At 55.6% G+C, this 22967-nt stretch overlaps 1 protein-coding gene across 7 annotated transcripts in view; it reads right to left on the reverse strand.

The window, feature by feature from the left end:
- Positions 1-465: 465 nt before the first annotated feature.
- ASS1 (argininosuccinate synthase 1) overlaps positions 466-22967 on the reverse strand; it is a 26464-nt gene continuing 3962 nt past the window's right edge. For all 7 annotated transcript variants that reach the window (XM_027649796.1, XM_027649794.1, XM_027649795.1 and 4 more), the window contains 11 exons: positions 20975-21031; positions 20481-20555; positions 17497-17567; positions 17100-17130; positions 13341-13431; positions 11412-11496; positions 10315-10379; positions 6194-6325; positions 2841-2997; positions 1269-1334; positions 466-761 (listed from right to left, as the gene is read on the reverse strand). In XM_027649796.1, coding sequence (XP_027505597.1) covers positions 707-761; positions 1269-1334; positions 2841-2997; positions 6194-6325; positions 10315-10379; positions 11412-11496; positions 13341-13431; positions 17100-17130; positions 17497-17567; positions 20481-20555; positions 20975-21031 — 885 coding nt within the window. In that variant the 3' untranslated portion in view covers positions 466-706. The remainder of the gene's footprint in view (positions 762-1268; positions 1335-2840; positions 2998-6193; positions 6326-10314; positions 10380-11411; positions 11497-13340; positions 13432-17099; positions 17131-17496; positions 17568-20480; positions 20556-20974; positions 21032-22967) is intronic.

Genomic DNA, 22967 nt, shown 5'->3' on the forward strand with positions numbered 1-22967 from the left:
TGGATGTTTGCATGAGCTAGAAAATCCAGTCCTTTCCTTTCCCCTTTCCTTTCACCACAGTTTTGGGTTTCCCTCACTGAGCCATCCCTGCATCTCAGCCAAGTGCTGCATCCTGAGCATCGGGAACAGAGGGATCCGGAGCAAGCATTTGTTTCCTCCTCACCTCTTGCAACACCATAAAAGGATATTTTTGCCGGTTTTGCCTTTCCTAGATCTGCTCTTAGAACTCACTCAAACACAGCCAAAAGGGTCAAATCCCCTTAACCCATCCCTGCCCTCCAGCTCACCCCTCCATCCCAGCATCGTGCCGGGCAACGTCCCCCTCTCCCCACCTTCACCACAAGGTACCACCAACCCCCCACGTCCTTCGCAGGCACTTAATCCATTACCAACTTCACAAAGCCGGGCCGGGGGAAGCGCCGGGCCAGAGGAGCAAACAAACGAGGCAGGAATAAAGCCCGGCTCTCAGTGCCGGACCCGCGCATGGCTGGGGGTTTATTTCTTTCCCCACTTCTCCTCCGATGGACGAAACCCTTTTTTTCCCCCCTCCCGATTGCATTTCACTTGCCGCCCCATAACAAAGCCGTCACCTCCGCCGCGGCTCCGCTCCGGAGAGACGAGTTACAATTACAAATTGCCACCACAATTAGTGCTACTTCTTAGAGAAATTAGAAAGGGGAGAGGAAGGCTCGCGTGCGATTGATTGCTATTCATCCTGCTTTACGGTGACCTTGCTCTGGAGACGATGATATTCCTTCAGCCTGGAAACAGGGATTTAAAAAAAAAAAAAAATTAATTGTAAATTAACAGTAATAACACACATTTCCTTTCAATTAATTTAAGCAGAATGAGGGGGCGTGAAGAGCAGGCGTTTGTTAAGGTCTGTACAGTTTAATTATTTCCCCCCCACCCACGAGATAATGTAATTAATTTATCTTAGAGGAGTAGGGGGACATCGAGGATGGGGGAGAACAAAGCAGTTAACAGGCAATGGAAAAATTAAGAGCCCATTATGTAAATGTAGCGTGTTTTACAGCTCTAGAGTTGGGGGGGGTGTCTGAGAAATAAGTAAAATAGTGAGGCTGGCTGTGCTGGGGAAGGCTGTAATTAAGCAGGGCTGGTGCTGGGGGAGGCTGGTGGCACCCCACTGCTCAAGGGGAGCTCGGGGGGGCCTTGGTGCACCCCCAGAGCCTGAATGGGGAAGGGGAAAGGTGCTGGGGGCTTCCCCCACACACACATTGAGGAGGGTCCCTCTCTGCCCCACAGACCTCAGTGAGTTGATGTTGATGAAGCCGGTGGCGTCGGCGGGCTCGTAGTCCCCTTGCACGTTCATGCTGTGGAGAGAAAGGCACAGTGGGAGGGGATTCCTAGGGGGAAACACGGCTGCCCTTTGGGAAGGGAGAATTGTGGGTGACCCCTGAGCTGGCTGCTCCCACAGGCTGGTGCTGCTGCTGCCCCTCATCCACTGCAGGTGGGTGTGGGGGGCTTGGGGCAGGGTCCAAGCCAGCCCTGGGGAAGGGGCACATGGCTCAGGAGCAGCAGAGCCATAGGACCACCCTGGTGGCCATTCCCAGGTTCCCCAGGCCCTGCTAGAGACACAGCCCCAAATTCCTTATGCAGTCCTTCATGTACATCATCACCCTTCCTCCTCGTGCTCTGGAACCGAGCAGGGATGCTCGCCCTGTCTCGGAGCCATGCCCCAGGTATGCCTGTCCTGTGGCAGGCAGGGCATTGCCCTAGAAAGGGAATGGAATCCTGGGCAGGAGACACTGCCCTCAGCATGGAACAGGGTCCCAGGCAGGGACATCTCCAGCACCAAAGTGAGGTTTATGGCTGTGGCAGCCAGTGCCTTGGTGCGACACCAAGCACATCTCCCTCCCCAGAGCAGCAGCCACCCACTGAATCCCAACCCCAATGGTCTCCTACATCCCCAAAACACACGGCTCATTTCCCAGAAACCGCAAACCTGAAAGAAGGAAGTGGAGGGAAATAAAGAAGAAAAAAAAAAAAAAGAGTTTACAACGATTTTACCTCCCCTGACGGGCTACAGAAAAACCTCTGTGCTTTTATTTTTGCTCATTCGAGTGGTTCTGACCTGCTCTATAATTACGTTACTTTCTACCTACTGTGCAGAGGCATTTCCACACAGCTCTGCCTCTCACAGCTTTCTCTCGGGTTCCTGTGACGCCGTCACTCAAAGGCTTTCAAACCAGCGATGTAGAAATCAAAAAGAAAAGGAAAATGGTTGGAGACGCAGGGAGAATAAGTGCCCCTGCTTTTCTCTCCCTCTCTCTTTTTCCTCTGTCCCACCCCCCTCCATCCTCCCTTTTTTTCTTCCCTCTTTTTTTTTAATATTTTTTTTTTAATACTTTATTCATTTAATCTCTCCAAGTGAGAGTGCGAAGCATAATGAAGGGTTGGGATGGATTATTAGGAGCTGTTGATTTTGAGGGGGAGGGAAAGGGGGAAAAAAAAGCCGGAGAAGAGAAAGAGAGAAGATAATTTGACATTTACTCCGACTGATCTAAACTCATTCGGGTGTATTTATGGCTTATAAAGTGTTTAGAGAGATTGAAAGGGGTTGAGGGAGGGCTGAGGGGGGAGCGAGCGAGAGAGAAAACAACACGGAGAAAAGGGAAAAGCCAGAGGGGGAAAAAATTAATATTGACTTAAAAACATGGCTCGTGCTTCAGCCGGATGCTGGGCCCAGAGGATGGCGTCACTGGGAATGGGATGGGATGTGGCAGGATGGGATGCAACAAGGCGGGATGCGACAGGATGGGATGGGATTCTCGCTGCCACCAGCCCTGCCCACCCTGGGCCCCCAAAGCCCCACTCACCTCACCAGCTCCTCGTTGTACAGCGACCGTGGGGACTCCCTGCCCAGGATGTAGACCTGGCCCTTGAAGACAGACAGACGGACGGTGCCCACCACGGGCTCCTGCGAGTGCTCGATGCAGTGCCGGAGGAACTCACACTCGGGGCTGTGCCAGAACCCTGTGGGCAGGAGGCAGGGTCAGAGTGGGAATGGGGCAGGCTGGAGTGCCCTGCAGTGCCCATGGTGGTCCCCAGGCTAAGTCCTGCGAGGCAGACCCTGGGTAATTTCCACAGGAAGGGATGGGAGAGGGCAATGCTGAGCTGGGACATCCACGTTCAGCTCTGAGAGAGAGAACCTCACGTGTGTCCCTTCCCATTGGCGGCCCTTGGGATCCCCCTGGGAGAAGAGGCCAGAACGAGCTGGTAGAGAAGAGGCCACCACGGGACCATTCTCCTTCCATCAGGGTTGATCATGGAAATTAAGAGATTTGTTAAGTAGGTATGAAACTGTCACTCAAAACCTACCATCTTGGGAGGGTCAGGTGGAGACAGCAGCCCTCCAACACCCCCCCAAGCCCTCTGAGTCCAGACAGCGAGTGCACCACAGCCCCCCAAAACACATCCTGTGGGCACAGCCGTTGGCATGGCCAGCCACAGAGGCCACCACAGTGCATGGAGGGGCTGTGGTCCTGCCTGCCAACCCCCATGCCCCTTCTGGCTCTAAGCAGGGTAATTAGCCGGGAAGCCCTTGGAGACCTGGAACAAAGCCTGGGAGATGTAGAAGGAGATAGAGGTGGAGAGAGAAAGAGCCCATTCACAGCCCTCCGGTCATCCCCAGGTTTTATCTCTCCCATCTCACTCCCTGCTCGAACACCGGTGCCCTCTCACCTTTCCCTTCCCAGCTGGGCTCCGGGGCTGAAGCCATTAAAGAAACAAACAATTTCTTTTGTTGTTTGGCCTCGCCAGCCCCTGAGTGGGGCCGTATCCTGCAGCCTCGTCCCTGGGGTCTGTGTGGCCCCACTCCAAGACACAGCACCACAGCCCTGCAGCCCCTCACCCCTGAAAACACCTCCTTGAACAGACTGCCCTCAGCTGCCCCACCACAGCACAGCTGAGGGGCTTGGGGACCCCCTTCCCTGCAACCAGCACTGCCACGCCGGCATGAACTCCAGCTCCAGGCCAATAAACCCCTGGTTTTGGTAACCACCCTCCAGGTACAACTCTTCTAATATCGGGATTGATGCAGGGCTGCTGCATCCCTGTAAAAATAAACCCCAGACACATTAAAACAATAACCAACTGCTTAAATCCTGACTCTTGACAGCTCCAGGTGGGAGGAAGCATCCCCCCCATCCTTACCCCCCCACCGCAGACACTGGAAGCGATCCCCCTTAACGACCTTCCCACCATCCTGCCCTAATCACCTCGTGGGCAGGGGGACAATGGCATTTCCGCACCTGGATGTACCTGCCGGGATGGAACCGTCTTCAAAGCCACCCCTCTACAATGGGATCAATGGGAAACAGCGGAAGGTAAACACTAATTCCCCTAAAAACATGGACTGGCTGCAATAATGAAGTGTTAAAGGAAGGTGAGCTCGAAAACCTGGCCTCCGGCATGGGGATCCAGGGGTGCTGTTGGGGTTGTTCCTTGGATTCAGGATTGGCTGCCAGGTAAGTCTAGGACCATGCTGGAAATCCCTGAGGGTTCAGCATTTGGAACAAGGAAAACAGCAGCCCTTGCCTGGCAGAGGTAGGGAGGGAGAAGCGAAACCACGACTCCCTGAGTGGCTCTTTAACCTGGTGGCTGCACAACAACTGAGTGGTTAGAAATAAACAAATGGGTTTATGCCTGAACTAAAAAAAAAAATAGTCAAAATAAAGGCAGCCCAGGTCAAAGTCTAACAAAAGTGGCCAGAGACAGGAGTGGCATCAGAGTGTAAATGAAGGCAGGGGTTGTGATCTAAGGGAAAGGTAACCAAGACTTCTGCAGCCCCTGCAGGGCCCTAAAATATGATTTAAGCAGCAAAGGGGCTCAGATATTAAATGCCAGTTGCTGAGGAAGATGCAGGAGGGAACGGCCTTAGAGGGGAAGGTGACAAGCACAGGGACCAGAAAGTGCAGGGGAAACAGCCTGACCCAGTCCTGCTGCATCTGCTGCTGCCCAAAGCCCAAGCTCCAGTCAGGTTATTTACGGGGGATCTTCCCATGAAAGATCCCATGGGAATCATCCCAGCCCCTTGCAGTTAGAAATACCTGAGAAGTGATGGGAGGAGGAACTGAGAGCCCAAGAAATCAGGACCTATGAAAGTGTTGTGTGGATGAGGGCAGGAATCTCTCCAGTGTTGGGTCTCCAGGGATGTCAGTTCTGAGCTGAGCACCCAGGTATGGGCAGTAGGGGTTTGAGTCCACCTGTGGCATTTTGGGCTAATCCCACTTCCTTCAATTTATCAACAGTGTCTGGGTTGGGGTAAATCCAGAGATCAATCCCCAGGGCAGTGATGATTCCCTTCCCAGGGTGCCATTCCCAGCCCTGGCAGGCTCCTGGCCCAGCGAGCTGTTCCCTGCAGCACAGGGGGGCTGAGCTGAGACCCCTCAAACTCAACCCACGAGTGGGAGCTGCGGCTGCTCCACAGGAGGGAGGACACAGAGCTTCATTTCTGTCCCTCACTGCAGGGGTGAGCCAGTGTCCCCTTATCCCTTCAGGCTCCCAGCCCTCTCCAGGCAGTGCTGTCCTGGTCCAGACTGGGAGCCCCTCCTGCAGCCCCAACCCGCAGTGCCCCTGTGTGGGCTGTGCATCACATAGCACAGCCCAGACCCTCCATCCCACAGCCCCCAGCACCTCGAGGGGCGCCTGTGCCACACCCCCCTGCCAGGGCATGGGAACAGGTGTCTGGCTTCAAATCCCATGGCAGGGATGGCCATACTGGGAGCTTGGGTGCCCCATACCCCAGAGTGTTTGAGTCCTTTTGGGGTGAGAGCAGGCAGAGATGGAACGGGTTGGAGGTGAGAGCTGGAGAAAGGGGGGACAAAGGGATGGTGAACTACATCCCGTGAGACATCCAAATGTGTTTGGTGGGACAAAGTGGTGGCACTGGGTTGGGAGAGATGCTGGGAGCATCACCTCATGGAAGACAGCATTGCCTCCCAAAGGCAGGCACGGAGCTCCCTCGGCAGGAAAGCAGGCACAGTGTGGGACTGAGCTCAGCCCAAACCCATCTCTTCCCCCAATGAGTAGCCTCAAAATCCACACCTGAATTTTACAACCCTGAGCGCACGTACTGGTGGGACCTGCAACCTCCGGCAGCACCAAGGGAGGAGGAGGAAGGCTGGGAGGAGGCCGCAGTGGCAGGTCCAGGCTGAAGGACCATACATACCGTTGTACACCAGCTCGGAGAATTTCAAGGCGAGCCCCTGCTTGATTTTCCGCACTTCCCGGTCCATGGTGAAGGCCTCGATATCTAAATGCGCGTGGTGTAGGATCGTTCCCGCTGGGGTCTCATAGATACCTACCCATTTTTCCAGGCAGGGGGAAAAGCAGAAAAAGAGAGAGAAACGAATGAGACCAAAACTGTCAGCAAATGACAAAAAATAATGACTTGGCTGACAGAAGGAGCCGTGGTCGAGCGCATTCAGCCTCAGCTCGCTGTAAAATGCATCTGTCATTATATTCATGCTGGGGCCGAGACAGTCCACTCCGCACCTTGCGGAGAAAATTTCTAGATTCCCCTCTTTGAAGAGGCACTCTGACGAGGCTAAATGACAGGGTTTGGGAACCGATCCCCCCCACCCATCCGTGCCCAACGGTCTGCGGCTGAAAACCTGTAATTAGCGGAACGACGCGGGGCACAGGCACGGGGAGCGCAGGGCCTGAAGTACCCTCCTCTCCCCTCAGCTGGCGAGAAAGAGCCCCACACGTCCACTGGGAAGCAATGAGGCTACCTGGGGGCTGGGAGGGAAACCTCCTCTGGGGCTGGCAGGGCCCCCCCAGTCCCTTCCTGCTGCCCCCCCCCCCCTTTTCCCTCAATGCACAAGGCCTGGGGATGAAGGATGCTTAATTGTTTCAGAAAGCTGCTCCTTTGTTCCAGCTGTTCAGGGCTTGTTTTCTGCATAATGTGGTTACTTGGAGTTTAAATAGGGTTGTGGCCATGCAGTGCTCCCGTCCTGGTCAGATGTGAGTGGAAAGGTGGTGGGGGAAACACTGAGTTGGTCCAGCAGGGAACACGTGTTGGGAAAGGCTGTAACCTGTCCATGGCCAGGGCTGCTCCATCAGCATGTCCTTGCCCCTTGTCTGCCTGTGGGGATGGTCCCTTCCCAACACCAGGCAGCTGCTATGGCATGGGAATGGGAATGGCAGAGGGTTTTGCTGACACACAAAGAAACCCTGTAAGAAAGCATCCCCAGTGAGGGGGATGTGTCCTCAACCAGCCCTAGCCCTGAGAGAGGGTGAGGGGAGCCCCCAGGGCAAAAAACCTCACCAGGCTCTGCTCTTTCAGTGCCCTGGAGAGTGCCACAGGCACATGACCCATCTCAGAGTGGCCACAGTCCCACAGACACAACAGGAGCCCTCTTTGCATGGCAGCCCAAGCCATTTCCATCAAACCTCATCCCAACCAGTGTCCATGATTCCAGCATCCTACAGGCACAGAACATGATCCCACTGTCCCAAACGAGAGCCAATCCCTCCTCTCCAGCCACTCCAGTGATGTTGTAGCCTAGTCCTGACAGGGCTGTGGGAGCAGACAGCCAAGTTAACACCAAACCCCAGCTGTCCCCATGGCTATGGTGGTGGCACAGGAGCACAGAGCTCTATGTCCCCTCCAGCCCCTGACCATGGAGTGGAGCCCACCACTAACACAATTAATACTCCCTCTTTTCCCCTTAGGAGGTGTTAAAGCCAATTTGGGCTCATGATTTGTGTATGTGCCTTGACCTCCACATTCTGCCCATCTGTGGGTCCTAGAGGATGGGGGACCAGAGTGTGTCAGCCAGGACAGAGGGGAGGGCAGCTGACAGCCACGCTCCAGCCTCACCGCTGCTGAGGAGATAAGAGACACCTTCAAAGTGACACTGGCAGCATCTCCAAGTGTCTGTTTTCATCTCTCCGTGTTTACAGGAAAAAGACAGAGGTGTCAGCACTGCAGCCCAGTGATGCTTCAATCACCCCATAATTACTGCTGGGGAAGGGGGGACTGGAGCAGGGGGGGGGACATGGAGGGAAGCAGCCAAGGAGACAGCTGCTGCTACTTAAAATTTTCTAATTTGTAACCTTGGCTGTCACTTCACCTCCATCCGAGCAATTTTGCTGTGCTGAGTGCAGGCTGTCACTCCCGACGTCATTCATGGGACAGGAGGGGAAGCAGTGACTTCCCCAGGGAGAATGCTGCCCTTTGGGAAAATACTGCCCAAATTTCTACCCCTGGTCCAGGGCCGAGGCCAAGCTCGGCCTGATATGTGTTCATTGCAGGGAAGGGGTTTTCCACTTTCCTGCTCCATCTGCTCAGTGCGTCGACTGGAGGAAAGGGAAAAGGAAGGAGAGAGCCAAGGGGAGGAAAAGCCCCAGCCAAAGGCAGCACTCAGCTTTTGGCAGCGACCATCCCCTCCTTCTCACTTCCTCCCCACTGATTTCATTTACTTCACTTAATTAGCCCCCCTTCGGAGTTAAAAAGATAATTGGATAATGAGGATGTGAAAAGGCGGGAGAGGCAGGGCCGTGCTCCCACCGCAGCCCAGAGCCCCCCCGGCAGGGCTGTGCCCCCCCCCAGCCGGCTGCAGCTCCACTCCCTGGCACCCCATAATTAGCCACCTCCTCCCACTAAAACAAATATGGCAAAACCGAGTTAATAGGGCTTAAAAGGCTGGTGCGGGTGCGTGCCACGTGCCCCTCACCCATTAGGCCTTAACGAAGTTCAATTAGGAGCTTAGTAAAAAAAATCAATGCAAATGAATTTTTCTCCTCTCCGACTCCTCGGGTCTGGGAGATGAGGGAGAGGAGGCACCTTCACTGCCACCTGCACAGCATGGAGGGATCAGTTCCTGCTGTTGACTGTGCCTCAGTTTCCCCAGCAGAGCCGAGGTCCCTGTGCTGCCCCAAGGAACCTGCAGAACCCTGAGTCAGCAGGGTCACCTCACACCACTGGGATTTGAGGGATCATCTCCTCCAAACCCAGCTGCCATCTCCTGCATCGCTGACCCTAAGCCCATTTGGGGTCCAAAATACTCCTGGCAGGGGGGAGGTGGGGTCACCTCGAGCTGCCCTGCACCCCAAAACCCCCCAGGGTGGGGCAGGTACCCCCAGCATCCTCCTGTTCCAGCCCCTTCACGTCCCAGCTCTCCATCTCTCCCAGAGGACATCTGTTGGAGCAGATTTCTCAGGGCTTTTTCTTAATCCCAAGAAACAAAACCAGGGGCAGGATCCTGCTCAAAGCAAGTGGGGGACCCCCCCCCAAGGTCTTGTCTCCACAGAAAGCCCACCCCAAGGTCTCATCCCCACGGTGCACACCCTGCTGTCCCCACAATGCCCGGTCCTGCCGCGTCCGCCGGCGCACAAACACCACAGCGATCGCTCAGCAATGTCATGCAGCAGACAGACATGACAGTTAAATGGGGTTTAGAGAAATTATTAAATGCTGGAAGGGTCACTAGAGCGTGTCAGTGGCTCTTAAAAAAAAATAAAATAGATTTTGACAAATTACTCAGCATCCTGAATGCAAATGCGCCGGCTGGCGTGCGCGGGTCAGAGTTGGGGCTTTTTCTTTCTTCTTTCTGTTTTAATTTGATTATTCAAACCCAGATCAAATGATTTGGGGTTTTGTTTCTTGCCTTTTGCGGTGGATGCTCTTGTGAAGGGTCCTGTGGTGGGGAGGGAGAACTTGGGCTGAGTCTAACCAAAATATTTTCTGTTGCCCTGCACAGAGGGCAAGTTTAAAGAAAGGGAGCATCTAATTAGGTATTAATGAGATTTAAAATAAAAGACTGGGGACAAGGAGATGGGAAATGAAGCTGAGCCACCTTGTTACTTAGTTCTGCACAGGGTAGCTTGCTGCCTCCAGAGGTTTCCAATGGAATTGATCCCAATGGATGATCAATACTAAGAGTCACGGCCTCCAAAATGTGTAGATAAATCAAAGAACTCGATTTAAAAAAACCCTCAGCGACTTACATCAGCCTCCTGTGTTTTGTACCGGTATTACAGAGCCTGGCACCCTCCAGGAGCATCCTCCTACCAAACCCACAGCCTGGTGTTTTTCCCCCTGGAGATGGGTCTCACCTGGTGGCACTGGGACCGCAGGGCTGGCACAAACAGTGGCACCGGCAGCGAGCGGGCAGCTGCCATCATTAGAGAGCAATGAAAAATCTCTGTCACAGGGAAATCTCCATCAAGAGCTGATGGGGAGGGAGAGGTTGAGGGCTGCTGGGGTGACCCGAGCCACCTCCCTCCCGGGGGTTTCCCTTTTTTTTTGCTGTTTTTAGGGCAGGGATGGCTCCGCAGGCTCACCTCTGGACTTCATCCCGACGAAGCGATTCTCCACGATGTCGATGCGCCCGACCCCGTGCTTGCCCCTGTGAGGAGAAGGGAGGTTGCAGCAGCCCCATCCCCACAGTGGGACACAGGCAGCTGTGAGAGGTGGATCAGAGGGGTGGACAGTAGGGGACAAACCCCAAGTGACAGCATGATCAGCTCCTGAGCAGCACTGGTGACCATCGGTAGTGACCTGAGGCCAGCAGCACCACAGGCAGCCATGGCGCTTGGGCCACTGGAAAATAAACCAGGGAAGGAGACAGGACATGCCACAGCTCTATTCTCAACAGCCAAAGTAATTTTAAAACCACTCAATTACATTTAAAAAACGAACTACATGGAGAAGTTCATTCCCATTCACCACCAGGGGGATAAAGGCAGAGGCATGGAGGAGGATTGAGGGGGCCAGATGGCACTTAGGAAGAGCAGGTGCCCTCCTGGGTGCTGCTGTATTTTTGGGCAAACCCCTGGGGATGGTTCTGTGCCAGTGGCATCAGAAATTGGGCATGAGGTGGCACAGGGCAGGAAACCCCAAAGGAGCTGCTGCTGTGGAGGCGGGGAGAGGACAGGGCTGTGGACCCACACGGTACATCTCCATGCCCCCAAAAAGCCAACTGTCCACCCAAAAGGCACACTGAGCCCCTTTGGGCAGGCAGGGTGAGGTGAGATGTGGGAGCTGGGGGTCTGAGACTGAGCTGGGACCAGCAGCAAAGGGGTGTCCTGCAGGCAGGGGGTGCCCCGGGGGCTCAGCCTCTATAGTGGGCAGGGCAGCCCTCACCCAGTGTGCAGCTGGGGCACATGGAAAATGCAGAGGGGGTTCAGAGGACATTTTAACCCTCCTCATGCACCTGGGGCATTTATTCCCTTGTGTTCCTGGCCTTGGTACCCAGCTCTGCTTGCTGGCATTTAGGGACAACTAGGACTCAGCTGGGACCATCCCATGCTCACACTGCTGACCACCATCCCTGGGCTCATCAGGACGTGCCTGCTGTGAGCATCCTGTTTCCACCCCACCCTGGGTACCCTGGGGTTCTGCCCTTGTCCCTGCTGCCAAGGGACAGGGTGGCACTCACGCGATGTCGTTCAGGTACACGAAGAGCTCCAGGGCCGAGGAACGAGTGGCTCCATCCCCAATGTTGGTGACCTTCACTGGGACACCTGCAGAGGCGGGGAGCGAGGACAGGCAGGATCAGCTGGTGTCAGGATCCCCCCGGAACATCATCCCACGGGCGTTAAATAGATGTGACAGATATGAACTCTAAATAACTTCTTAAAAAGGCATATCCAAGCTGGTGCGAGGGGGAGGCGAGGGGAGGGGGGACCCACCTCGGGAGAGAGGCGAAATAAATAAATAAAAAAAGGCCATAAAAACGTCACCCCCCCCCTTTTCCCCTCTCTTTTCCCTCTCTCTTTTTTAGGGCCTGTGAAATTGCAACCAGGCCCTTAACTAATTGAATTTCACGCTCCGCAATTGTCTTACAGCCCAGCACCTTCTGTCCCACCAGCCCCTGCCGGGGAGGGGGGGACACGGTGACAAATGTGTGCCCCCCCCCCCTCCCTCCCTCGCCAGCACGGGGGGCGTCTGGGGGGGGGGACGGACCCCCACACCGGGGCACGGCTGCTCGCACACGCACGCACACGCACCCCGCGGCGGGGTGCTCCCCGCCATGAATTAATTATTGCACCTTTTCTTCCCCCCCCCCCCCCTTTTTTTTTTTTCCCCCCTTTTTTTTTTTTTTTGGGGCGCCGCGCAGGGGAAACGCCGGGAGGGAGGGAGGGTGGGGGGGGAATGCTGAATAGAAAGAGGCATTTTTCTTTAGCGGTGTGAAATGAGCAATAAATGTATTAGGAAGCTGACAAGGGGGCTGCGGGGCCCACAAAGAAAAGCGGTGCGGAGTTGGAGGCTAATCCCCCCTCCATCTGCCCTCCTCATTACCATTTAACGCACTATCAGTTGCCAATCAGCCTCAATGCCTCCCTTTCTAGTCTTTATTATATAGGCGCCCGCAAGAGCCCGGTCTAGTGACGGGGGCTGTCAGCTCCCCACCACTGCCCCCCTCCCTCTAAACCCCCTATTTTCCAGGGGTTTATAAACTCAGTTGTAAATTGCTATTAAATGTAACTCGCGGCAATAATGAACCTTAAGCTGCTTCTCGGCGCGGGCCCCCCCACCCCGCGCCCTCCCCTCGCCCCGGCTCTTTCTCTTCGCATCCTCCGCCGGGGTATTGGCCCGGGTCCGCCCGGCGAAGAGCCGACGTTGTCGGGGCCGTTGTTGGTGAAAGCTGCTTAGCCTTTGAAATAGTTAATAATTAGATTAAAACTTCAAATAAATTAACTAGGGGCTGAATGGGCTGCTGGAAGGAGGAGGGGGGGCTGCTCCTTGCAGGGGGATCGTTATAATGGAGCAGGGATGCTGGCGGTGGGGAGGGGGTGCCCCCTCCCAGCGGGGCTTCCCCCCCAGCCTGGGCTGGGCTCGCTGCTGCTGCCAGAATGGATGGTGGCACGGGGATGGCCGTGGCTGCTGGAGGTGGGAGATGCTGCCCAGTGTCCCCTCTCTGGTGAAGGCTCCGGGGCTGGGTCCTGCCATTCATCCCCGGGAATGTGATGGGGCGTCCCTGTCTCCTTCATTTAACATTGATAGTACCAATTCTGCTGGAGCATCTCCTCGGCTGTGACACTGAACAGGGTCACCTGTGTGTTCCCAGGGCCACCTGTGTGCCAACCTGCAGGAGAGAGACCCTGTGCCCACTACACCTCTTGATGGCTGTGGAGGGGACTCAGACCCCTTTCTGCTCTCAGAGGGGTGCCAGCAACCCCAGGGTCTAACCAGATCCTCTGCACAGAGCCCCATCCCCATCCTCATCCCTGATGCCATGGGTTCATCCGTGTGCCCCCACTCTGGAGATGCTCCTGGCTGCCAGGGAACTCTGGTCCTGGCTGGAAAGTTGGGTTTGTCTTTGGGGGACCAAGGCACAAGGGTCTGGCAGTAAGAAGACTCTTACCCCGCTCAAACTCGATCTCCAGCACATCCGGGGTGTCAGGAGAGGTGGCCGGATCACGGGTCTTCGTGTAGAGCCCGGGGGGAGCCTGATTCTGTGGGGAGAGGGAGAGAAGTGGGTGAGTCAGTGGCATTGCCATGGCCTACACTGCTGGCATTCCCAGCCCCAGACTGCATCCCATCATCCCCCTGCTGCATTCCACATCCCGAAGCGAATCCCCCCTCCCCGGGGTGCATCCCCCGTCCCAAAAGCGTACCCCACCATCCCAAAGCGCAGGACCAGGGCGGCACATCACCGGCGCTTACCGGGGCCCCGGGAACAAAGGGGCTGGAAGAATCAGCCAATTTTTCCCCTCAACTTGATCTCATCTTTTCCTCCAACGCCCCCACAGCTGGAGGCGGGATGGCTGCGGAGAAGCAAGTCAGGCAGGGAAAAGCGGGACGCTGGCAGCGAGCGGCGGGGCGGGCGGGTGCCCGCGTGTCCCCGCACCTCGGCCGGGCTCATCCGCCGCTGACCGAAAAAAACTAATGAGGAGCCCTGACCCCAGCAGGTGCTCCAGGCGCCACCGGCTCTTTCATGGTGCTCCCGGGGTTAATACACACGGGGGAAAATAGAGCGGCAAAGCAAAAACCCATTTCAGAGCACATCAACCTTTATGTATATTGTTTTTTTGTGAGATTTATAGGAAAGAGGCGTCTTATCTCCATCAGAGCCAGGCCAGCGGAGGCTCGGGCGCCGACGGTGAATTGCCGCAATTGAAGTGCGTGCCAGCAGAAGGGGGGGGGGGGGGGGAATATAATAAAAAAGAGCTCTCCGTCCCAGAGAGCAAATGCTTTGCAATTTCAGGTGCCCCCTCGGCACTCGCCCATGATGTGACTGCACTTGCTGACCCCAAAATACTTTCAGATCGGTGTTTGCAAACTCCTGTCTCCAAAGGGACTCCCCACCCAGCTGCAGCTCCAGGAGGTGGAGGGGAAACTGAGGCACGGAGCACCCCGGGCATGTGCAGCGTGGTGGAAAGGCAGGAAGCCTTTTAAAAGGTGGCAAACTGGTATTTGCCCACTAGACCCAGCTGGTGAGAGCTGGAGCTCTGGGAATTCCTGGGCAGTGGGGCCCTGTCTGCATCCACCCACCCACTGCTTGGCACACATGCCCTCTGTTCCTCCTCTCGTTTCTAAAGTACAGCTCTTCTCCTACTCACTTCAAAGAATACTTTGGGGTAGAAGGGACCTTTCAAGATCCCTTTTCCTCCCTTCTCTTCCTTTCCAGCATGGTAGAAAAAGACAAAGTATAAAGCAAGTCAGGGAAAAGAACTCCCCAAAATCCAACCAAGTGGTTGCTTTAAAAATAAAAAAATTAAGCTTTTTAGAAGAAAAATTAATTTCTCTGCAGAAGTTTTCATCTAAAACTTTCAAAGACAGGCAGTAAGAATTTTAGTGAAAACTTCCATCTATTTTTCTCCAAACATCTTTATATTTGCTGGAGCACTGCCAGCACCTGAGGGAAGCCCACCCAAACTGCAAGCACTCAGTCACCCCCTTCAAGGGTAACCCCCTTGCCTCACCCCAAGCCCCAGGGTGCACATCCCAACAGCATCCACAGCCGAATCCCGGGAATACAGACATAACTACCCAAGCATACGCTGCAGCAAAACTCCCCTCAGTTCCCATTTCATGCCATTTTTGCCCCTTTCCCTTCTTTTAAGGGAGAGGCGCTGGCAGGCAGGCGCATCTCCCTGTGCCCCTGCACACAGATTACACGGGCTGTGGATTTCAATTTTACATCGTCTGGCCTTTCCTAGCCCTGATCACACTTATTAACTAGATGAACCTGCGAGAGATGATGAAAAACTTTGAGTTCAAAAGGAAAAGATGGAGGAAGGGGGAGAAGAAATACCGGAAAGTATTAAAAACTCTTTACTAAACATTGGAAGTCAAAGTCAGGTAGTTTCCAATTTTCCGAGCCAACTATGAAAACCCCTATTAAATAAAATAACTAAATAGAAATAAAAGTGACATTTGGCTTGCATTCCATCATTACGGTGTGAGTCTGTCCTCTTTTTATTCTCTCTCCTAAAAGCACAGTTCAAATGACAAATAGTTTGTTGCAGTGTATCAATGCCTTCTATTTATCCCTCCCCGCAGGGGGGCTAGTCCTGCAATGTCATCTTTAAAGGGGAGAGAAAAAAAAAAAAAAAGGGGGGGAAAAAAAGAAAAAAAAAAAAAAGAAGAGGGTGTGGGGAAAGGGGGGGGGGGGGGGGGGGGAAGAAAGAAGCAAGAAAAACGGGGCAAGAAGAGAAGAAATTGGAAGCAAATGGTCCATGAAGTAAACCATGATGCAGAGCTATCGATGCCGCAAATGGTTTATTCATCCGGCTGATATTGTTGTGCCCGGGACTGAATGAACTCTTTCAGAGTGCCATATGAAGTTAAAGCAAGTAAATTTCTATCTTTCTCCGCATTAGCTGCCTCATTGCCCTTCAATCGGGCCTCACAGAGGCAGAAAATAGCTCAACCATCTGCTTTCAAATCCCTGCGTTTGGCAGGTCCCGGGGGTTTGGGGAGGGGAGCCCGCCGTGCCTGGCACCTCGGATCCTGCCACAGCCACCAGGTGCCCGGCACTGCTTCCCGGGCCGGGGAGGGGACACTGGTGACACCGCGCTCAGGGAAGCCACCTCCCAGCGCTGTCGGAGGGGGTGAGATGCCCAAGCGGAGGATGCTCGGGGACGGGGTCAGGGCACTGGTCAGCCCCGTTTTTCCAAGCTGGCTGTGGGAAGGAAGCGGGCTTGGCAGAGTCTGGGGACTGGGGGTCTTCCGCTAGAGAAGAGGAGAGGTGCTGGGTGCGGAGGGGTGGGTCGGGACGGGCGCGGGTCAGTCCCTTGCCAGCTCCAGCTAGAGGCACGAACACCCATCCCGGTGCCAAGCGCTCCCCTGGAGGAGAGGAGGCTCCACGGGAACCCGGCTTTGCAAAGCCTGACCCACAGACACCCCTCTGGAAGGCACCAAAGGGGGAGCGGGACCCCCTCTCCACCTTCCCCTTCCTTCCCCCGCCGGAGGCACGCGTCAGCCCAGCTGCGGGGAGCTGCGGGCGCCGAGCTCCAGCGGCTCCTCTCCCTCTCCTCCTGCCTCCCCCTCCTTCTCCCCGGGTTGTCTAATTAGCGCTGATGGATAGTTTAAGTAGCCGCCGAGCTCGGTGACCCCCTGGAGCATGAACAGCGCCGGCAGAGCCAGCGGGCGGCCGGACCACGAGCACTGCTCGGAGCGGCCGGAGGTGTTGCTGCGCTTCCAGCAGCACCTGGCAGCAGATCCCAGCACCACCGCCGGGCTCGTGGCCCCGTTGGGAGTCAGAACTGGTGGCCCTATGGATGCCCTCAGTGTCTCCAACACCTCACCCATCCAAGGGCAGGTTTTACCCCACAGAGAGCGGGGATGGGAAAGCGAGGAGGGCTGGGCGAGCTGCAGGGACCAGCCCGAACCTCCGTCACCAGCTCCGACTCTCCCACCAGCACCTCATCTGTCTAATTGCTCCTTTATTGCTGCCCCGCGACATTGTCCCCTCCAGTGTCACCCTGAAGCGGTCCCTTCCCCTATTCATGCCGGCGACAATTAACGTGCCGGGGGAGGCGGAGGGGCCGGGGCGGGCGGCGGAGCCTCCCCGCACACACGGACGGCCCCGCCGTGAAATTTCCAATTAGGCTGCAAACACACGAGACGCCCCCGGCCCCGTGGCTGCCACGCTGGCCGGGTGGCCGTGATCGATTACCTTGGGGTTCTCCAGGATCCCGGCTTCGTAGCTGCAGCAGGCAGGGAAGGAGGGAGAAGTTACTGTAGCACCTGCAAACTGCAACCCCAAACCCCACCGGGACGACAGCCCCACTCCCACCACCCCATGGATGGGAGTAAATACATGTTATGGATCTCCAGGGCATTTTAGCAGTAACCCTGCAAGGAGAACCAGGCTTGGGAGAGCCCAGGAGATGGATGCTGCCACATGGGTCATGGACAACTGGGCAGAAAGCCAGGCTGGAGGTTTCGGGGTCACCCATGGTGAGCAGGTCTGGGATGATGGAGGTGTGAAGGGCCTGAAGGATGGAGGGAATAGGGGCCCCAGACCCTGCGCCCTCACCCCACAGAAGCTCCCCACCTGCCTGGCCTCTCACCTGATGTGCATGAGGTTCTCATCCATGCTCCAGGGTGTCTGGGGTGTCACAGGCACCGGGATCCCATGTTTCTGCCAAGAGAATGAGAGTGGGAGTAAGAGAGCCTGTAGGGAATGCCAGGCCCCCCTAACACAATTTCCCACCAGGATCAGCCCCAAAAGCTCAAAGGCACAACCCATCATCACCAACGAGGCAGCACAGAACAAGCTGCACACCCGTGTCCCTGACCCCAGACAGCATTGGCTCCCACCACAAAGGCCACTTTGATGGGGACATCAGGGACACAGCGTGGATGGGAGGACAACGGCTGCCCCAGACCTGCCCCAGGCTGAGAAGGGACCCCAGAGCACCTGACCCCAGACCCTGAACCCCAGCAATGGGAACACCAGCATGGACATTGTGTTTTTCCTAGGTCCAGGTCCAAGATGGTGCATTCTCAGGCACATGGTGAGACAACGGGTTGTCCTGTGAAGGCCACGAGTTGGACTCAGTGATCCTTGTGGGTCCCTTTCAACTCAGGATGTTCCATGATTCTCCCAGCTGGGCTACTTAGCAAGGGGACGCAACAAGGACACAAATCCCCAAATCCACAGGATGCTCTGGAGGACTGATGCTCTGCCATGAGGGGACAGCAACACAAACACATGGCAAAGCAGCTGTGGAGGTGTCCCCCCCGAGCCTGGGCACCTCGAGCCCACCATGCCAGGGGACAGGCGGCCCCACACCGGCTGCCTCCCCGGCACAACGTGCTGCACCGAGCCCGGCTCCCTAACAAGGTCACTGGTGTGCTCAATTATCCACTGACATTTCAATGGAGGAAATTGCCTGTGAAGACGAGGTGAATACGCAGGGGAATTAGCAGGAGAGGTGACGGCAGCAGGCTGACAACTGGAGCCAGCAGGGACGTGTCCCACCCTGCTGGCACGAGGAGTTGGGATGTGCCGGCTGTGGGATGGCCATAGGGAGACAGGGGTGGAGATGGCAGCTCTGGGCTCCCACTGTGCCCTGATGTGTCTGTGTTCTGGCATGTCAGTGTCATCACAGCAGGGACATCAGCCAAGGGCTTGGCCAGGGACGGAGGAGCAGGGGCTGAGCAGAGGCTCCTTGTTTGCCGGGAAGAGAAGAAGGAAATGTTTGTGGTTGTTTCATCATAGTCCTCAATCCATCACCTGAGATGGGAACAAGGTTCTGAAATACCTTCTAAGGCTGCAGAGGGGCTGACTGGGCTCTGGTCCTGGGGGGACATTGCCTCAGGTCCTGATTTGCTGGTCCCACACCACAATTCCAGTGAGGGACCCCCTGGAACTTCCCTAACGTCCAAATCAATCTAAAACTTCCCTGGCACAACATGAGGCCATTTCTTCTTGTCCTATCACTTGTTATTTGGAAGAGGAGACAGACCATTGGCAGACTCATCTCACCTGAGATATACAAATGTATCTTTCCGACCTGAATAATAAGCCACCAGCCCCAGCTGATTTAGTTTCTCAGCCAGCCCTCTCTGCCCTCTGCCTCCTCCTGGCAGCCCATGCTCCCCAGCCCATCCTCACTCCATTTCAAAGAGGATCCTCTAAGTCCAGACCCACGTACCAACATTTACTGAGCCCAGGCAGCCTTGGCTGGAGCCAAAGGTGCCACAACCAAAGAGAGATCTTGTTCTCAGGCTCTGTCCCACCTGGCTCTGCCTGCAGCCATGGCTCACCCTGGAGCAGCACCCACGAGAGCTTCCCCCTTCTCATTAAGTTATTTCAGCCTCAGCTGGTTGTGGGCATGAAGCAGCCGCTGGCACAGGTTGCTGCCAGAGCAAAGCTGGCTCCAGCCCCTGGGCAGCAAATCCATGGCAAGAGCTGTGCTGCAGTGACACGGATCCTCCCTTTCCCTGGTACTAATGGAGTCCCAAATATCATTCCTCAAGCACCAAGGTAAGCACATCCAGGTGCTCAAAGGACCTGACCACACGTCTCCCTCTCCTAAGCATGCAAAAGAAGAGAACCCCCCCTTTTTTTTTTTAACACTAAACATAACCAGAGACTGAGAAGTACTGGGAACCCTCACCCCACGACCTTTCCTCTTGGAACTGGGCCCCAATCCATTTCGTTTCCCTTTCACCCTCCCCCTTCCAAACAAACAAAAAAAACCCCACGACCAAAACAAAACCCCCCAAACCCAAAACACGTGTTCCATTTTCCATATAATAAAACCGCGGCGCCCTTAATAACTCCCCTACTTGACAATTTGTTTGGCAACATATGGAAAGCTCTCGTAAACTCGCCCCTTCATAATACAACGGCAGATGGCAAACACAATCCTCAACACGCCACCCTCTCCTGGCGGCCCTAATGGGCTCGGAGGGCTCCTCACCCCACGGCCACATCCCTCCAGCTCCACACCTCGCCTTCCCAGAGATTACCCAGGCAGCTTCCACGGCAGCTATTTAAAAACTGAAGCAATTTTCTGGTTTATGCACAGAGCTGCCTTTTCCCTTTTGATTGATTGAGCCGAGTTGTCAAGCATTTCCATGAAGTCGCTTAAAAAAGAAAGGTACCCTGGTGGGCACATAAAAACCTGATGCAAAACTTCTAATATGTTTTATTGTAACTTGTACTTCAAAAAGGAAGGGACAACAAAGGTGAATGTGTTTGCTTTGTCTGCTGCTCAAGTCAGGGAGCTGGGACCTGTTTCCTTGGAAAGCAGGTTACCATTAATAGCCAGGTAATTATGGGGCTTTTAAAAAGGGAGGATGAAAAAAAAAATAGGGGCTGGGGGGGGGGGACCCCAATCAGAAGGCTCCAGTGTGGTGCTGGAGGGATGTTGTGCAGGGCTTGCTGCTGTTACCTGCCAAGCCATGGTGAGCATCCCGTGGCCATCCCAAGCTTCCTGTGGCCACACTGAGCATCCCACAGCTATCCCGAGCTTTCCACACCCACCCTGAGCATCTTGTGGCTTCTCTAAGCATCCCATGGCCACACCACACCAGCTCCTACCTTGGCATAATCCATCAGCTCCCGGCGCCCAGGGAAGCGCTGGTAAAACTCGGGCAGCCTCCACGGTGCAACAACCTGGTGGGAGGGCAGGAGCATGAGGTGAGAAGCCCCCAGCCCTCTTGTAGCCCCTGGGCCCCCTTTGCCCCTCAGAGACAGGGTGTTGGTCCCCCAGATGAAATTTAATCTCCCAGCACAAGGGTGGAGTATCCCAGACCCCTGGCCCTAACCAGGCACTTGATGCAGGGGGGAAACAGGCAGCATTGATTATCCAGCAGCTGCCTTGATACTGTTTCCTCTGTGGCCTCGTGGTGTTTGGGGTAAAAATAGGTCAATTAAGGATCATTACAGCCCCCTCAAATGCCAAAACGTTGCTGTGTGCAGCTGGTAGCTTGTTAAAGTGAGGCATGGCCCCTTGCCTCGGTGTTAAAACAGAATTCCCCACCAGCTGGGGAGAGGCCAGGAGCCTGGGGGTGGGATGATTTTAGGTGCCTTACCTTGATTTTGGGACACAGGGCATAGCAGGTGAGCTCGAACCGAACCTGGTCATTGCCCTGAAAAGTGAATGGGAGATGCTGAGGAGTCACCCCTCACTAGGGCGGGCTGGGAAGTGGGTGCCCCCCACCCAGATCCCACTGATGGGGGACAAGATCTCATTCCTGGACCGGCTCACACAGGGCCATACAGCATCCTCAGGAGAGGAATGTTGCCTGACAGGGACACAGGTTTGGATTTGGGGAAAGAAACGGCAAAATTAGCAGGAAATTTAAAAAAAAATAAAGCAGGAACATTAAAAGTGCAGATGACAAGTCAGCAGCTCCCGGCTCTGCTACAGCCCCAGGGCTTCATCCAGGGAACTGAGAGGCTCGGGGGCTGCTGGGCAAGCACGTGTGGCAGTGCACACGTGTGGTCGTGCACATATGTGTAACAACACACACATGCAGCCTCTGAGGTGCTGTTTGGCTTCAGTCACAGCTCCCTTGTGACACTGGAGACCTCAGGCACGGTGGGCAAGGATCCTCTGTCCCATGGGGTCTCTCCTGGTCCCTCTCCATGGCTTGTTTTAACCCCAAACCACCTTTCCTGGAGCTCCTGCTAGCTGGGCATTCAAAATCCCTGTGCAGCTCATTTACCAGGCTCCAAGGGAGACAGGCTGACCACAGAGTCACCCCAAGCCATGCTCTGCCCTGGGCTGACACTCCTGAAAGCTGAACCAACAGAAACCCAGATTCAGGTATTTTTCCCCCAAAGGCATCAAAGGACACATGGAGAGAGAGGGCAAGGTGGGAGAAAAGACCATGGTGAACAGGAGGATTCAGTAGCTCATAATTAATTAGCTCTGAACCTCCCTTTACCTTAATTGGCCCTTGCTGATGAGGTCCCACTAATGAGCCTAGGTAGCCAGGAAGGGGTGAGGAAGGAGGCTGGGAGTTATTAGCACCTCCAAGGGAATAGCACTCACCAAAGCCTATTTTCCACCCGCAACAAGGGGCAAACAGAGCCCCCCTTCCCTCCTATAGGTCCTGGCCTGAAGGATACATTTACAACCGGCCTGGGAATTCCCTAAGGACTATTACACTCAGGCGAGTACATCCACCAAAGTACTCATTTCCCTTACAGGCCCAAAACACGTCCATCTGCTCCGGCAGCGGGGACACCCCAGATGGTCCCATTTAAGACGCCGCAGCCGGGTCGAGTTACCCGCGGTCGGTCCCTGCCCGTGCCCGCAGCTTAATGGCTTGGGAAGCAGGAGCCACCGAAGGTGTCCCAGCCAGCGGGGACGGCTGGTGGCACCCGGGAGCAGAGGGGACGTCATCTCGTTGTGGGTGTGTGACTCCACGGCACCCTTTAGTGGGGGCTTTCGAGAGGGGGCTTCTGGGGATGGGGGAGATGGACGGGAAAGGGGTGCAAGGACCCCACCGCAGGAGGAGAGAGAATTATTTCGTTCATAAAGCCCCCCTAGCTGCCTCTCTGCCCCATCTCCTAGGTGCTGGCACGAACCTCGACAGCCTCCCGGCTGCACCTAACATCCCCCTCCTAAGCAAGGTCCTCTGCATAGCTGGGGACCCCCAAACCCAGCCGCCCCAAACTCACTGTGACCCCTTGAGGGGGTCACCTCGCCTTGCCCCTAGGCCACGATGGGCACGGGCTGTGCTTTGGGTCCCCGTGGGAAGGGAGGAGGAGGTACTGGGCAGGACCTGGGTTCACCCACTGAGCCCTCACCTGCGCCAGGTGGCCCCGCCCGGGCTGGGCAGCGTGCTGGCAGCGGCTGGAGATGCCGGGCGTGGCCCACGGTCACGGCTCGCAGGTTCCACGCCCCCGCCACGCTCCCCGCGGGCGATTCCCCCTCTCCGGGGCAGGGACTGGCCCCGAGCATCTCCTTTCTACGGTCTCTGGCTGCCTCTAGCGGCAAAGTGTCGTCCCTGCGTCGGCGGAGACAGCGGGGATGGGGACAGGGACCGGGACAACCGGGATAAAGACAGGAATAGG

Source organism: Corapipo altera, unplaced genomic scaffold (genome assembly GCF_003945725.1).
Source record: "Corapipo altera isolate COAL_440 unplaced genomic scaffold, ASM394572v1 268, whole genome shotgun sequence".
NCBI lineage: Eukaryota > Metazoa > Chordata > Aves > Passeriformes > Pipridae > Corapipo > Corapipo altera.